Here is a 16,518-nt window from a genome sequence, read left to right as displayed (position 1 = left end):
GTGCACCTCCTGTGTGTGTGTGTGTGTGTGTGTGTGTGTGTGTGTGTGTGTGTGTGTGTGTGTGTGTGTGTGTGTGTGTGTGTGTGCGCGCGCGCTTGTGTGTGTGGTAGCTGCTGCTGGCAGTGTGTGAGCGTAACACCGTCATCGGCACCAGCTGCCAGGGTTCCATGCTGCCGTCCATCACCAACGTCATCAACCTGGCCGACAGCCATGACCGCGCTGCCTTCGCCATGGCAACGCACGTCAAACAGGAGCCGCGTGAGAGGGAGAACAGCGAGACCAAGGAGGAGGTACACACACACACACACACACACCATGATGCATCAGGAGTAGGGGTGTCCGAGAAAAATCGATTCATGTCAGAATCGCAATTTTCACCTTCCACAATTCCGAATCGATTCAACTTCCAAAAATAGTTTTAACAACCAGTGTAGTGCAAATACGATAATTATCGTGCGCCTGGCAGCGCTGATTCTGGATGAAAGTTTTTCTTCTGTACAGTAAGTACAGTAGCCCGAGTGACATCACAGGCGTTATCTGCCCAGATGGCTTTTGGGGTATTTCCATAAGAATCTTGAGCCCAAACTGTAAAAAAAAAAAAAAAAAAAAAGCACCACGCTCTTTAAACGATCACATTATCCCACTAGGAGTGCTGTCATGGCTCATGCTCTCTGTCTCTCTTTAAGATTGTCCTCTGCTCGTATCCCTCATCCTCCCACCTAAAAGCTCTTTTTCACTCACACAAAGTGCCCTTTCAAAGCATGCTTGCGTCCAATGCGCAGCATGAAATGTCAGAGCTCTGTCCTAATAGAGGATCGCTCCTTGTCTCCCCTCGTCCCCGGCAGGATGTGGAGATAGACATTGAGCTAGCACCAGGCGACCAGACGGCCATCCCCAAGACCAAAGAGCAAGCCGAGAGAGACGCAGGCAACCAACTGCACATGCTTACCAACCGCCATGACAAGTTCCTGGACTCGCTGCGGGAGGTCAAGGTAAGGCCGGGAGTCGGCATGCTCTCTGTCCCTTCAGAGCACAGTGTGTAGCCGGGGATTGACAGAACTCTTTGGGTTTTGAGAAGATTCAGAGGAATGATACCACTCACCACTGTGTTAAGCCATTTTCAGAATTATTACATCTTTCTTTGAATTATTTATTATTATTATTTATTATTTATTTTCTCTAACAGAATTAATGGGACCCTGATTGGCCGGGAGCAGGACTATTATTTGTGTGCAGCAATGTATTTACTGTTGCTTTCTTTTACATGTCGAGTCATCACTACAGACCAACCCAAACCCCCAGAACTATCTGAGCCTGAGGGCTATAGTGTTTTTGTGAGCCAAACTCACACTAAAAGTTTAAAATGGCTTACATTTTTATGTTTGAATAATTAAAGTAACCAAATTAATTAAAGTAGCAGTTAAGACTTGCTGTCCTTGGGGAAAGAATGGAATGTTTTCTTTCCTTTTGTTCGCCTCGGTTAGACTGGAGATTCTCAATCCCTTATTGACCCCTTTCCCTCGTCTGTACTGTGCACAATGTATGAAATAATTTTGTAATTGACTAGCTGGTAGAACAGAAGAAGGAGCAGTACTGAAGGATTGAGACCCGTTGCGATATTGAGTCACCGGCTGTCATTTTCTGTGCCCTTTCTGCCAGACGGGGGCGCTCCTGAATGCCTTGGTGCAGCTCTGTCACATCTCCACTCCGCTGGCTGAGAGGAGCTGGGTCCAACTCTTCCCTCGCCTCTGGAAGATCCTGTCTGACAGGCAGCAGCATGTGAGTCTACTTTACTGAAGATCCTGTCTGACAGGCAGCAGCATGTGAGTCTACTTTACTGAAGATCCTGTCTGACAAGCAGCAGCATGTGAGTCTACTTTACTGAAGATCCTGTCTGACAAGCAGCAGCATGTGAGTCTACTTTACTGAAGATCCTGTCTGACAAGCAGCAGCATGTGAGTCTACTTTACTGAAGATCCTGTCTGACAGGCAGCAGCATGTGAGTCTACTTTACTGAAGATCCTGTCTGACAAGCAGCAGCATGTGAGTCTACTTTACTGAAGATCCTGTCTGACAAGCAGCAGCATGTGAGTCTACTTTACTGAAGATCCTGTCTGACAAGCAGCAGCATGTGAGTCTACTTTACTGAAGATCCTGTCTGACAGGCAGCAGCATGTGAGTCTACTTTACTGAAGATCCTGTCTGACAAGCAGCAGCATGTGAGTCTACTTTACTGAAGATCCTGTCTGACAGGCAGCAGCATGTGAGTCTACTTTAGTGAAGATCCTGTCTGACAGGCAGCAGCATGTTAGTCTACTTTACTGAAGATCCTGTCTGACAGGCAGCAGCATGTTAGTCTACTTTACTGAAGATCCTGTCTGACAAGCAGCAGCATGTGAGTCTACTTTACTGAAGATCTTGTCTGACAAGCAGCAGCATGTGAGTCTACTTTACTGAAGATCCTGTCTGACAGGCAGCAGCATGTGAGTCTACTTTACTGAAGATCCTGTCTGACAAGCAGCAGCATGTGAGTCTACTTTACTGAAGATCCTGTCTGACAGGCAGCAGCATGTTAGTCTACTTTACTGAAGATCCTGTCTGACAGGCAGCAGCATGTGAGTCTACTTTACTGAAGATCCTGTCTGACAAGCAGCAGCATGTGAGTCTACTTTACTGAAGATCCTGTCTGACAGGCAGCAGCATGTTAGTCTACTTTACTGAAGATCCTGTCTGACAAGCAGCAGCATATTAGTCTACTTTACTGAAGATCCTGTCTGACAGGCAGCAGCATATTAGTCTACTTTACTGAAGATTCTGTCTGACAAGCAGCAGCATATTAGTCTACTTTACTGAAGATCCTGTCTGACAAGCAGCAGCATGTGAGTCTACTTTACTGAAGATCCTGTCTGACAAGCAGCAGCATGTTAGTCTACTTTACTGAAGATCCTGTCTGACAAGCAGCAGCATATTAGTCTACTTTACTGAAGATCCTGTCTGACAAGCAGCAGCATGTGAGTCTACTTTACTGAAGATCCTGTCTGACAAGCAGCAGCATGTTAGTCTACTTTACTGAAGATCCTGTCTGACACACTTTACTGGCCCTAGTCTAATTATACCTGGAGTAGAGAACCTTGTGAGAGTGGTAGAATCCAGGCAGCAGCATGTGAGTCTACTTTACTGGCCCTAGTCTAATTATACCTGGAGCAGAGAACCTTGTGAGAGTGATAGACTCCAGGCAGCAGCATGTGAGTCTACTTTACTGGCCCTAGTCTAATTATACCTGGAGCAGAGAACCTTGTGAGAGTGGTAGAATCCAGGCAGCAGCATGTGAGTCTACTTTAATGGCCCTAGTCTAATTATACCTGGAGCAGAGAACCTTGTGAGAGTGGTAGAATCCAGGCAGCAGCATGTGAGTCTACTTTAATGGCCCTAGTCTAATTATACCTGGAGCAGAGAACCTTGTGAGAGTGGTAGAATCCAGGCAGCAGCATGTGAGTCTACTTTACTGGCCCTAGTCTAATGATACCTGGAGCAGAGAACCTTGTGAGAGTGATAGACTCCAGGCAGCAGCATGTGAGTCTACGTTACTGGCCCTAGTCTAATTATACCTGGAGCAGAGAACCTTGTGAGAGTGGTAGAATCGCTGCCTACCAACACGAGGGTCACAGGCTCGAGCCCCCGTGTTACCTCCGGCTTGGCTGGGCGTCCATACAGGCACAATTGGTCGTGCCTGCGGACAGGAAGCCGGATTAGGGGTATGTGTCATGGTCGCTGCACTAGTGCATCCTCCGGTCGGTCGTGGCGCCAGTTCTGGGGGAGCACCCCAAGTACCACCCTACCTAGTTTTAGATTGGTACTATACTCGACTTGCTCTGGAACCGGTAGTTTCTTTTGCAGTGTTTCATATTTACTGTTGCCGTTCTCAACTTGCATGAAATTCCTAATCGCAAAATGTGAAAAAAAACGTGTTCTTTTACACATGAAATGTGCCTCACACATTACCAGACATATTGTGATAGTCTTGTTCTCTGCAAGACGGTGCTGTTTTGCTGCTGGGATTAGAGAGAAGGGGAAGTTGTGTTGTCAGCACATTAGGACCTAGGGGAAACACTTTGCAATGTGTGTTTGCCTCTTGAAAAAAAATCAAGATCAGTAGGTACTTAAGAGGAAAGTGTAATATTGAATTGACTATAATTACTGCAGTTATTATAATTTGAATTGTGTTTTCATATTATTTTAGGTTTTGTGCATCCGGTATTGGTCATTAAGCTGAAATTATGATATTGTGACATCTAGTATGGTGAACTGAACTCACCTTCATTCTTTGTGGATGTTTATTTAGTTAATATGCAGTTAAGACTTGATCATCTGTGTTTCGAAATGTGCAATGTGCAAAAAACAAAACAAAAACAAAATGATTGGGGGGGGACTAAGATAGAACTATGCTCGCTATAGTTCTCTACTGATACAGTATAGCATATCAGTATTTCCTGGAGTTGGTAGCTACCTGGGAGCAGGTCACCGGGACAGAGAGGCTGAATGACTCATCGCTGCTCTGTGTCCAAACCCATCATGCCCCCAGACACGGGTCACTGCACTGGGCAGAGGAGAGCGCACACAGCTGGCCACATGGACAGGAAAACTGGGCGCACACGCGCGCGCACACATACGCATACACACATACGTACGTGCGCACACACACGCGCGCGTCGTGCGCACACACACACACACACACACGCACACGCATACTCATTTCCACTCTGCCCCTGATATTTTTTCAGACTCACTTGCCACATAGCCCATTTATTCTCACTCTGACACGCAAGAGAGCACACACACGCGCATGCATACACACACACACACACACACACACACACACACACACCCCGCTCCCCTGCTCCTTTCCTGCATCTTATCAGTGACGTAAGCAAGCAGACAGTTGCTGTGACCTTGGCCATCCCATTTCTGTCTCAAAACGTGCAATTCCACTTAATGAGGACAGATTCATTTATGCTAAATATGGAAAGGATAGAGTGGAGGGAGGGGGAAAAATATAACGAGTTTAACGAACCAGATGCCTCGAGTATTTCCAGGCTCATTGAAAGGCCTTGATTTGAAGTGATTGAGCTCTTAAACGTCTGAAAGGCTGTGGAAATGGAAAGACGCCATCTAAATGATGATGTTTTCTTTCTCTGACAGGCATGAAGTCACAAATGTGTCACATGTGTTTATTCTGATGCCTATTTGAGCTCATAGCATTTCGCATGTGTTTATTCTGATACCTAGAAATTAATGTATGGTGAAAATGGAGTGATTACTGTCTGTACATGTATATGATGACATGGGAACGGGTGGGAAAGCAGTTTCTTCTTACTAAGGGCTTGGTTGACACATTGGCCTTGTCCACCACCAGCCAAATTAAAGTGACTGTTAATTAAGCCGTTAATTATTCCATGTTATCAGTGAGCAGTGACAGGGATATTCATCACCCATCACGCATAGCTACTTTTTCATCAATTAGTACAAGCAGTCGGATAAATATGAACTCCCTTTTTTATTTAGAAAGTGCTTTAAAAATCTGAATGTCAAAACTAAATGTTAAACATACCGTAAATGTCTTTAGGAAAAATAGAAACCGCACACTCTGGCTACGATGTAATGAGTTTAATAAATAGACAACGTTTCGGCCTGGTGGCCTTTGTCAAGTCATGTTAGGCCACCAGGTCGAAACGTTGTCTATTTATTGAACTCATTGCATCGGAGCCAGAGTGTGCGGTTTCTATTTTTCCTATGGATTCTTGTCTGTCACCAGCACCTCACTGAGGTTTCACGGTGTGCATTCTCTCCATTTTTGACAAACATAAATGTCTTATCATTAAATCAAATTGTAAACTAAAATAAATAGCCTATTGTTGTAATTTAATTCTTTCTACTCGGGAAGAACATTTCAGATATCTACAATGACATTCTTCCTGTAATGCACAATTGTCATTTGAGATAATCCACCCTGGTAAACTAGCAGAGGTACAGTAGGCAACAAGAGGCGTCGGATGAGCTGCAGCTAAAACGAGCCACAATCAGCTCTCCTTTGTCTCCTTCGTCACGAGGCTTACCAGCTAATCGTCAAAGGCCAATAACAGACAATTAATAATTATGATAATTGTGGTGGGAATTATAGTGAAAATAAATAATTCGCCTTTTTGCTGGGGACCCCCTGGAACCCCCACAACGAACCCGGACCCCTTGAGAACCGCAGCTGTAGTTTATCCCCCCCCCCCAATCATCTCACCTGTTTTCCTTTACATCTCCTCCCCTATGCATGCATGTCCCCAGCTCTCTGTTCCCCTCCTGCATGCATGTCCCCAGCTCTCTGTTCCCCTCCTGCATGCATGTCCCCAGCTCTCTGTTCCCCTCCTGCATGCATGTCCCCAGCTCTCTGTTCCCGGAAAAAGCATCATGTTGTTTCCCTCCCATGCAACAGAATGCCTTTATCAATACACTGCATCAGTGCAGTGCAGTTAAAGTGACTCTGGTTGGTTGATCATCTCTCTCTGCCCTCCTCGTTCTGCAGGCTCTGTCAGGAGAAATGAGTCCGTTCCTGTGCAGTGGCAGCCACCAGGCGCAGCGGGACTGCCAGCCCAGCTCCCTCAACTGCTTTGTGGAGGCCATGTCCCAGTGTGTGCCTCCTATCCCCATCCGGCCCTGCGTGCTGAAGTACCTGGGCAAGACGCACAACCTGTGGCTGCGCTCAACTCTCATGCTGGAGCAGCAGGCCTTGGAGAAGGGCCTCAGCCTGCACAGCAAGCCCAAGCAGAGCACCGAGTTCTACGAACAGGAGAGCATCACACCACCTCAACAGGTTTTAAAGCCCCGTTATGTCCTTTCTCTATTCGGGATAACTGTGCCACCCCCAGTTACAAATGCTAACGTGAATACATGCTACACCTCCGTTTGTACGTTCACATATCAGCCTTATATATAGCTCTCTACTTTCTGCAGTGTTAATAACTGATTCGCTCTGAAAAAAGCTCCAAATATCCCAAACTTAGCAAGCGATTAACACGTTTCACTTCCTATAGTATACGTACTTCACAGTAAAAGCATACCGTTAGTTTGTCAGTGGAAACTCCTTCAATCTGAAAGAGCTGTGCAGGAAATGGAGTTAAAAGTTCCAGGCAACTTGACATGCTCAGGGACATAGCCTCAAAGTTACATGGTGCAGGAAGCAGGCGTTCAGGGCTCAGAGTGGGAATTATAGAGGCACCATTCTCCTTGAGAAGTCAGTGTACCATCAACATGATTTAAAAGCTGTGATATTGTTGCTTAACAAAAAACTATTATTGAACAATTAAATTAAAAAAATAAAAATAAATTTTCATTGTAGGTTTTACAGACTGTTTTTATGTAGCTGTGATCAGGGAGGAACCTCCATCATATCGTCACTGGATGACATTGACTGCTCAATATTGGCCCAATATATCTCCAAATCAATAAATCAAGATTGAAGCACAAAACATAAACTCTAGGCTATAATTAGTGCACTTACTCACAGCAACTGCTAGGCGGTTGTAAACATCCAGGGTTCATAGTTTATTATATGATTAGTTCTTTTACAGCTCAGCCATTATTTTTTATTTTCTCTTCCTTGTTTGGAGATATAATCTGCCATGTGCCTGTTAAGCTGGCAAACTCTCGCCTCTTATCTTGTTTGAACTCGACTCATTAGCAAAGCAGCTTGCAGATGTTCACAGTTTGATGACCTCCGTTTATCTGCTCTGTTCTGCTGCACTCTACTCAACTCTACCTGCTGTTCTGCTGCCCATCAGGAGATCCTGGACTCTCTGGCGGAGCTCTACTCTCTGCTGCAGGAGGAGCACATGTGGGTGGGGCTGTGGCAGATATTAATATAATATTGTATTATCAGGAGATCCTGGACTCCCTGGCGGAGCTCTACTCTCTGCTGCAGGAGGAGGACATGTGGGCGGGGCTGTGGCAGAAGAGGTGCAAGTTCCCTGAGACCGCCACCGCCATCGCCTACGAGCAGCATGGCTTCTTTGAACAGGTGAGAGTAGGCGTGGGCGATATGGCCCTAAAATAATATCAGGGTATTTCTGCAATTACAATATTCTTGGCAATCTGACAAAATACTGAAAAATATGTTGTTATTCATTTCAAGAACAATTGCAAGAAAATAAGTGTTACAGTTTTATATGTCGGCATGAACGTAATTTTCCTTCAAATATTCAAATATGCCTTCAGATATTACCGTGATTTGTTGGACGTGCTCTTTTGTAACCAAACCACTTCCACACTACTGAAGCCACTCCCCTTTTTGGAATGAACTCCTCCACCGTGGAGCCGCTTGCAGCCATGCTTGTTGCTGTGCGTACCTCACACCGTTACGCAGCGCAACGTGTGACGTCATTACATTAACAAGTCGAAGATTGCCATTATCACGATATCACAATATGAATATTTGACGATATGATTATGAATTGTAACGATATCTCGACAACGATGCGTTATGGCACAAGCCTAGGTGACAGCTACTTGAAGGTTCACCAGCCTGTGATTGTGATTGTGTCAGAATGAACTGTTGATGATCTCGTGTTGTAGATTAAGAGCAATAATAGTAAACAGTAGTTTGATAATTTCTTGAAATGGAAAAGTTGATCAAAGTATGGAAAAATTACATACTATGCCATACATTGTATGTTGATGGTGTATTAATCTCTATACTGTCTTTTTAAGCCTTGTGCAGCCTTGTCTTCACATTGTTAATTACTACTTAATAAGTATTAATCACTCATACTTGTATGCTGCCCCACTTTTATATTGACTGTGAACGTTTAAAGGACATTGCTAAAACCACTTGTAAAAGATTGTTCAACCAAAACAAAGTGTGGAAAAATAAAGCTCTTTAGTCCCCCAAAAACATGTATACTTGTGGTTGTGATTGACTGGCAAATAAAATTGACATCATCTTGGAAAATGGACCAAAATCTTCAAAATGTATCAAATAAATTAAGGTCTGGAAAAAGTATGGGACCTTGAATTGGAAATTGTGTAAGAACCCTGAATTTGAGAGGTTGTATCTTCTTGCCATGTATGGAAACAATGTATTTATTTATTATCTGGGGGATCTGTTTATGTACATTGTACAGACTTAAACCAAGGCATCCAGTGTATTGGCCCAAAAAAGCTTGTACTGACAGATGAAGCCATGTGTCTCTCCAGGCCCAGGAAAGCTATGAGAAGGCGATGGAGAAGGCGAGGAAGGATCACGAGAGGAGCAACATCTCTCCGGCCATCTTCCCCGAGTACCAGCTCTGGGAGGACCACTGGATACGGTACGATATCCAGAATAGAAGAGATGCTCGTTATCCCTGAGGGGGAGTCTGTCTTCCACACCAAGACAGCCAGCAGAGCACAAAAATACACACAGATACATTACTGTGCACAATTCATCGCACGAGGTAGACAACAGTTAATCCATTCGTCACATGAATTATACAGCAGTTCATCCAGAAACCACAAATGGCATAGTGGAAAAACAGAATGTCTATATAATCTGTATACCGCTAATCTCTCTTTCAATCTCTCCATGACACCATTGTTTGTGTAGGCCTGTAATATACAATTTTTTCCCCATATATAGATTTGGCAGGGGTACAGTACTGTAACCAACAAAATTGTTTGTCAACACTGAAAGCTCATGCCGATAATATTGAATATTGCGATATTTCCAAAATATTTTCGACAATGTATTGTATTTTTATTTTTGTACATTTTCGATTTGTTTTTGCACAGTTTTGCACAATCTGCCCTGCTAGGGACCCTTATTTCACTGCTTACTGTACATTATTAGTACAGTTAAAGGGATAGTTGTGATTCTTTGATATGGGGTTGTATGAGGTACTTGCTGACAGTTGGTACTACATGCAGTAGAATGCTAGCCTGGGTAAACCCAGCCTCCACGTGACCTCTATCTATGTGCTATCAGTCACAACTGCGACTGATAGCACATAGATAGAGGTCATGTGGAGGCTGGGTTTACCCAGGCTAGTAGAAGGCAGCTGGCGCGGTACGGGTTTGGAGAAATGGAGACCGGCCGTGTGTCAGGCAAGTAGAGCTGTCTACTGAGTGTGAACAGGGTCACGAGCAAAAATGTAAAAACAACAGGAACAAAAAATTAAATAAAATGCTCCTGGCGTAATACAAGTCTCCACAAGCCCTGAGATGCCATGTTAAAAACAGACTGCCAGGCTAAATACAGGGTGTAAAGGATGTCTTTTCAAGTCAATTTGGCATCTCAGGGCTTGTGGAGACTTGGATTATGCCAGGTGAGCATTATGTATTTTGTATTACTGCTCGTGACCCTATTCACACTCAGCAGACAGCTCTACATGCCTGATGCGGCCAGTCTCCATTTCTGCTAACTGGGCCCGCGCCCGTGGCATTGTACTGTATTTAATACACTGACTGTCTGCAAGTACCTCATACAATAAACTCACATGAAAAAATCACAACTATTCCTTTAAGAGTGTTGTGTTGCTGCAAAGGGAGAGGTAAATGCATGTACCTGAAACATAAAATACAATATTATATATACAAAAAAATATATATATATTATATATTTTTTTTCTAGTGCAACTATAATAGACTTAAAAGCACACAATTAATTTTTCTGTCTCTCTTATGTCCAGCTGTTCCAAGGAGCTGAACCAGTGGGAACCGCTGACAGAGTACGGCCAGTCTAAAGGCCACTCCAACCCCTATCTGGTGCTGGAGTGTGCCTGGAGGGTCTCCAACTGGGCCGCCATGAAGGAGGCTCTGGTTCAGGTGAGGAGCGCTAACTCATATCCAAAAATATACGCATGCATGGATCCGTACACATTCATACAGACTCTGATACACACATGCACGCGCACACACAGGCAGGCATGTTCGCTCACTCATGAGAGGTGTAACAGCCCAAAAGGGTTTCACAGAAAACACAAAACTAATAACCGCAAGTTCTCACTAACACAGTCACAGAGCCAGTGGAGCCTCAAGGTTTCAACCCAATGAACCAGCGACTGCGATAAAAACCATCTAGTCTGGATTCAACTTTATGCTTACTCATTTTATTGCTGGTTTCCAGTACCGTGCTGTATATAAGCCCAGGCCTTGTGTCAGTGTGAAGTATAGTAACTTGATATTTGGACAGTCCAGCCCCCCCCCCCCCTCCCCCCAGCTGTAAAGCTGTGGAAATGCAGTTGGGCTGTTTGCTCGGCTAATTTATGGACCTCATGTTTCCTAAAACAAAGTGTAGGCGGGTGGCGAGAGCGTGATAGTACCTGACACATAACAAATACTCCTGCTTTGCTCTTTCAAGGAGACTTGGAACCAATCCATTGAGCCGTTCCGTCCTAAGGTGACACCTAATTAAATTGTCTGGATGGCAACGGCAGCTCCACTAACCCCCCCCTTCTCCTTCTCCTTCTCCTTCCTCGCTGTACCAGTTTCTTTTCCTTTCTTCTGCTTTGCTTCCCCAACTTCTCTTCTTTTACTTCCTCTTACTTTTTGTTTTTGCCTCCCATCTATGCAGCTCTGGGTGTCTCTCTCCCCTCGCTCTGCAGCTCTGGGTGTCTCTCTCCCCTCGCTCTACAGCTCTGGGTGTCTCTCTCCCCTCGCTCTACAGCTCTGGGTGTCTCTCTCCCCTCGCTCTACAGCTCTGGGTGTCTCTCTCCCCTCGCTCTACAGCTCTGGGTGTCTCTCTCCCCTCGCTCTGCAGCTCTGGGTGTCTCTCTCCCCTCGCTCTACAGCTCTGGGTGTCTCTCTCCCCTCGCTCTACAGCTCTGGGTGTCTCTCTCCCCTCGCTCTACAGCTCTGGGTGTCTCTCTCCCCTCGCTCTACAGCTCTGGGTGTCTCTCTCCCCTCGCTCTGCAGCTCTGGGTGTCTCTCTCCCCTTGCTCTACAGCTCTGGGTATCTCTCTCCCCTCACTCTGCAGCTCTGGGTGTCTCTCCCCTCACTCTGCAGCTCTGGGTGTCTCTCTCCCCTCACTCTGCAGCTCTGGGTGTCTCTCCCCTCGCTCTGCAGCTCTGGGTGTCTCGCTCTGCAGCTCTGGGTGTCTCTCTCCCCTCACTCTACAGCTCTGGGTGTCTCGCTCTGCAGCTCTGGGTGTCCCTCTCCCTTCACTCTACAGCTCTGGGTGTCTCTCTCCCCTCACTCTACAGCTCTGGGTGTCTCTCTCCCCTCACTCTACAGCTCTGGGTGTCTCTCTCCCCTCACTCTACAGCTCTAGGTGTCTCTCCCCTCGCTCTACAGCTCTGGGTGTCTCTCGCCCCTCACTCTACAGCTCTGGGTGTCTCTCTCCCCTCACTCTACAGCTCTGGTTGTCTCTCTCCCCTCGCTCTACAGCTCTGGGTGTCTCTCGCCCCTCGCTCTACAGCTCTGGGTGTCTCCCCTCGCTCTACAGCTCTGGGTGTCTCTCTCCCCTCGCTCTGCAGCTCTGGGTGTCTCTCTCCCCTCACTCTACAGCTCTGGGTGTCTCTCTCCCCTCGCTCTGCAGCTCTGGGTGTCTCGCTCTGCAGCTCTGGGTGTCTCTCTCCCCTCGCTCTGCAGCTCTGGGTGTCTCTCGCTCTGCAGCTCTGGGTGTCTCTCTCCCCTCGCTCTGCAGCTCTGGGTGTCTCTCCCCTCGCTCTGCAGCTCTGGGTGTCTCTCGCTCTGCAGCTCTGGGTGTCTCTCTCCCCTCGCTCTGCAGCTCTGGGTGTCTCTCTCCCCTCGCTCTGCAGCTCTGGGTGTCTCTCGCTCTGCAGCTCTGGGTGTCTCTCTCCCCTCGCTCTACAGCTCTGGGTGTCTCTCTCCCCTCGCTCTGCAGCTCTGGGTGTCTCTCTCCCCTCGCTCTGCAGCTCTGGGTGTCTCTCGCTCTACAGCTCTGGGTGTCTCTCTCCCCTCGCTCTGCAGCTCTGGGTGTCTCTCTCCCCTCACTCTACAGCTCTGGGTGTCTCTCTCCCCTCACTCTACAGCTCTGGTTGTCTCTCTCCCCTCGCTCTACAGCTCTGGGTGTCTCTCGCCCCTCGCTCTGCAGCTCTGGGTGTCTCCCCTCGCTCTACAGCTCTGGGTGTCTCTCTCCCCTCGCTCTGCAGCTCTGGGTGTCTCTCGCTCTGCAGCTCTGGGTGTCTCTCTCCCCTCGCTCTGCAGCTCTGGGTGTCTCTCGCTCTGCAGCTCTGGGTGTTTGCAGCTAATATTTACGACAGTGCTGCGCGTGAATAATTACCGCCGGCATCTGCTTGCGGGATGATTTGTTTTATAGCGGAGGAGAGCGAGAGGAGCGAGGCATTTCAGCTCTGCCCAGCTCGCCCGCTCGCCCGCCCACTCACAGGCCAAGTCCAAATGTCCCCGCTTTCAATTAAAGCCGGCCCCTTGATAAGGGTGGTGCTGTCTCCAGGATATTCATCACGCGTCACCCCTGATAAGTGCGCGTTGAGCGATCGCTGTAATTTTCTCCTCCTGCACAGACGCTCCTGCACCTCTGCTCTCCTTTGTCTTCTCTCATCCTGTCTCTTCCTCTCACTTCACTCGCGTACAGACGCACACACACACACGCTGGCACACACACACACACGCTGGCACACCGAGCCACAGCTTTTTGACGTGGCAGCTCCCCAGGGCTATTGTTTGTGTCAGCGTTAATGCACTCAGCGTTTTAATCAATAGCAGGGCCTTTTCCTCTCCTCCACCTCCGTGTCAGACGCGACAGGTTGATTAGTCATTAGCACAAAAGCCCCCCCTGAAACTGTTCACAGAATGAATAGGAAACAACAGCGGCGTGTATTTGTTCATTATGCGAGAAAGGTGTCGTAGGCCTTTTCCCCTCGGATGTTTTCTTTTAATTAAAATGGCAACATTCAGAGCGCACTGAAACTCTGTGTGTGTGTGTGTGTGTGCGTGCGTGCGTGCATGTGCGTGCGTGCGTGTGTGGTATTTTTGCTTGACGACATGGGGACAAATACACAGAGAAAAGCAACATGGCACATGTACCAACTGAGCTATTCTTGGAGCATGTCACCAATATCCAACTTACCAAGGAGTCCTTTTTCAAACATGATGTACAGTATATCCAAGTTCATCATTCAATATGAAATATATATGAAATCTAGAGAAGCCAGTCTAGAAAGAGGTGTCATTTTGTCAACTCAAGAACATAAAGAATTTTAATAGATAATTTTGAATTATCAATCATTAGCCCTTCAATATTCAGACAATATTAATAATAGTCATTTGCTCCTGTTTCTTTAGGCCTTCCTCACTGAAATGTCTATTCAACACCATTATGTATATTCTGATCCCTGATGGCGTGTTTATGTTGATTACGATTTTTCCGTTTGTTTTGTCTGTGTCTATGTTGTTGGAAAATTGAAATTATAAAATGGGTCCCTCAAATCAAGCGGTCTGATTGGTGCACAGCTGTGGTATAATAATGAGCATATACCACAGCTAAAGCCACTCAACTCAACACATCTGAGAAGGGTGTTCAAGCAGCTCTGCAGACCGGTTCGTAGAGTTACCAACTAGCTAGTAGTAGTTGGCAACTGCTTCCTCTCAAAATGCCACTGAGTGAATGACGGGGAATGGTAAAATCTGTTTTGAAACCTGTTGCTCGGTTATTTCACATAATTGGGTTTTACAGCTACCAAATGTACTAGCTAAACTGGAGCTGGCCTGTGTTGCTACAGTAGCTGCTGTAAACTACCTAACGTTATGTTGCACAGCAACTGCCTCGCAACATTAGTATTAATAGTTAATAAAAAAAACAATTTAAATTTAAATTGGAGTGTGTCTATTACTTTCATATTGGCATACTTGGTGACCGTTTTATGAAAGCAATTAGCTCACTTCAGGCCAGTGGTATATGGTTATTATATCACAGCACCCCCCTTAGCTGTGATATAATGAGTTTGTTGTGAGCTATTGCTTAAATTACAAACATAACCATTGATGATAATAATACTAATAATAACAACGATAATAACAACAACTACAAACAAACAAGAAAGACAATTGGTAAGAGGATTGGCAGGCTGTATGTGCCTCTACACTGCATTTTACATTTTGTGCTGCCAGGTTGGATTTTTACAGGAAATGTGCTGGATTGCTTTATGGCACAAAACAGAAAGAGGGCAAAGTTTTTACAGTGCAAACAGCAGTAAAGTTTTCAGAATTTCTGGCCAACAGCAGATGGTGGGAAGGAGTGAAAAGCAGATGGAAAAAATCAATAGCAACTTGTTTATCCTCTTCAGTAAAGTCAAGGAGAAAACCTTTGACCCAAAAAGCAAAGATTGTCTTTGCATTAAAAACCAAGCGCAGGGATTGTGTGGTCTTAACTTTGAAAAACACCAGCAGTAACAATCCCATTGGTATGGGGAGGGAGAGGAGAAGATACCAATCGGCTCGACGGAATGATATATTGATGTTTAAAAATGCTACACATTATTTTAAATATCACTCATTTTTATAAATCTTTTTTTAAGTGGTGGATAATTCTGGAAGCAAACTCTTCTGACACTACATATTTCCTGTGTGAATAATATGGATATCTGTTTGGGTGTTTGCAGGTGGAGCTGAGCTGTCCCAAGGAGATGGCTTGGAAGGTGAACATGCACCGCGGATACCTGGCCATCTGCCACCCTGAGGAGCAGCAGCTCAACTACATTGAGAGGCTGGTGGAGATGGCCTCCAGCCTGGCCATCCGTGAGTGGAGGCGGCTGCCCCACATCGTCTCCCACGTCCACACGCCACTGCTGCAGGTCAGAAGCTCCGAAACGCACCGCAGCCTCTTTTCAACCAGTCCATTCAGAGTGACGCGTCAGTCAGGAAGCCAGGGAGATAGGGCCATAACAATACGTGTATTTACATTGAACCGTTTAGGTACGAAGGCTTTAGGTTCAATACGCACAGCAAACCGAATTAACCAAAAAGTGCAAGTCTTCTACAAGGATATAGTGGAAACTAAAACTGAGACAAAAAAGACGAAAGGTGTATATAAAAAAGAAATATTGTCATAAATTGAAATAAATACAAATCTGGGTTCATTAGGTCACCCGCAGGGGTGCTCTTTACACTTCCTGAAAGATTCTGCGCGATCACACGTAAAATGACATAGCTGTGGACGAACACAATTTCTGCTCATACACTCACTCTCACTCACTCACACACACACTCACTCAATCACTCACACACACACACACACACACACACACACACACACACACACACTCACTCACACTCACTCACTCACTCACTCACTCTCACTCACTCACTCACTCACTCACTCTCACTCACTCAGTCACTCACACACACACTAACTCAGTCACTCTCTCTCACTCACACACTTTGCATTCTTATTATAGGATTCAGTAAAATTCAGATAGATGATTAAAAGGAAAAAGCCCTAAGCCTCTTTCAGTCCACTAAGAGAGATTACAATAGACAGGGGCAGAGATGAAACTAAAATGGAGAAAAAGAAAAGAGGC

The 16,518-nt window shown here is 45.9% G+C and overlaps 1 protein-coding gene across 3 annotated transcripts in view; it reads left to right on the top strand.

Moving 5' to 3' along the window:
• trrap (transformation/transcription domain-associated protein) overlaps positions 1-16,518 on the top strand; it is a gene marked incomplete at its 5' end in the record, with an annotated part of 155,837 nt that overhangs the window by 90,243 nt on the left and 49,076 nt on the right. For all 3 annotated transcript variants that reach the window (XM_083634512.1, XM_083634510.1, XM_083634511.1), the window contains 8 exons: positions 111-290; positions 846-992; positions 1,660-1,779; positions 6,572-6,859; positions 7,925-8,062; positions 9,238-9,350; positions 10,707-10,842; positions 15,601-15,792. In XM_083634512.1, coding sequence (XP_083490638.1) covers positions 111-290; positions 846-992; positions 1,660-1,779; positions 6,572-6,859; positions 7,925-8,062; positions 9,238-9,350; positions 10,707-10,842; positions 15,601-15,792 — 1,314 coding nt within the window. The remainder of the gene's footprint in view (positions 1-110; positions 291-845; positions 993-1,659; positions 1,780-6,571; positions 6,860-7,924; positions 8,063-9,237; positions 9,351-10,706; positions 10,843-15,600; positions 15,793-16,518) is intronic.

Source organism: Poromitra crassiceps, assembly GCF_964638095.1.
Source record: "Poromitra crassiceps genome assembly, chromosome: 4".
In the NCBI taxonomy this organism is placed as follows: domain Eukaryota; kingdom Metazoa; phylum Chordata; class Actinopteri; order Beryciformes; family Melamphaidae; genus Poromitra; species Poromitra crassiceps.
The sequence above is the reverse complement of the archived record's forward strand: the minus strand, read 5'-3'. Positions and strand labels throughout refer to the sequence as shown.